Below are 584 nucleotides of genomic sequence, written 5' to 3' on the forward strand. Positions count from 1 at the left end.
CCATTCTGAGATGCTGGAAAACAGCCACCCACCTCCCAACTGGGGACGTTCAGGCACCCTCAGTCCCTTCCCAAGCTCAGCTGATGAATGAGAAGGTTCAGCTAGGTTTGCAGACGAGCATCCTTTGGGGTTGTGTATAACACGCAGCAAAGATCTGTTTCTGCATGGACTCTGCCTTGCAGCATCTTTCTAAGAATGGCCCAAGATGGAGCAGCAGCTCCTGCGCTGCAGTTATGGATGTGTTATGGGGATAAGCGTCTGACTGCTCTCCACGGGCATCCTGGCATCAACTGCAACACTCAAGTGTGAGGCATGAACCCAGAGCCTCTCCAGGGCCTGATCACACATGCAGCTCTCAGAAGCCATCAGGCACTCAGCCCAGATGGCACTCACCTCCCCCCAGGGGCATTGCCCACTCACATTGGCCACCCTGTGAAGCTCTCGGCACTGCTCCTCAGAGATGACATTATCCAGTAGTACTCGCTGGGTGCCATTCAGCTGCTGCGAGTTGTAGACAAACTTCACGTCGCTGTAGAGAAGTGGACCCCCTGATGGAAAGAGAGACACAAAACGACCCTGCTGAA

General features: G+C 54.3%; 1 protein-coding gene across 1 annotated transcript in view; it reads right to left on the reverse strand.

Annotated features, from left to right (window-relative positions):
• Positions 1-584, reverse strand: part of LEPREL1 (leprecan-like 1) — a 21251-nt gene that overhangs the window by 10327 nt on the left and 10340 nt on the right. The window contains exon 8 of the mRNA XM_009883361.1: positions 421-548. Within this exon, the coding sequence (XP_009881663.1) occupies positions 421-548 (128 nt within the window). The remainder of the gene's footprint in view (positions 1-420; positions 549-584) is intronic.

Source organism: Charadrius vociferus, unplaced genomic scaffold (genome assembly GCF_000708025.1).
Source record: "Charadrius vociferus isolate BGI_N301 unplaced genomic scaffold, ASM70802v2 scaffold214, whole genome shotgun sequence".
Taxonomy (NCBI): Eukaryota; Metazoa; Chordata; class Aves; order Charadriiformes; family Charadriidae; genus Charadrius; species Charadrius vociferus.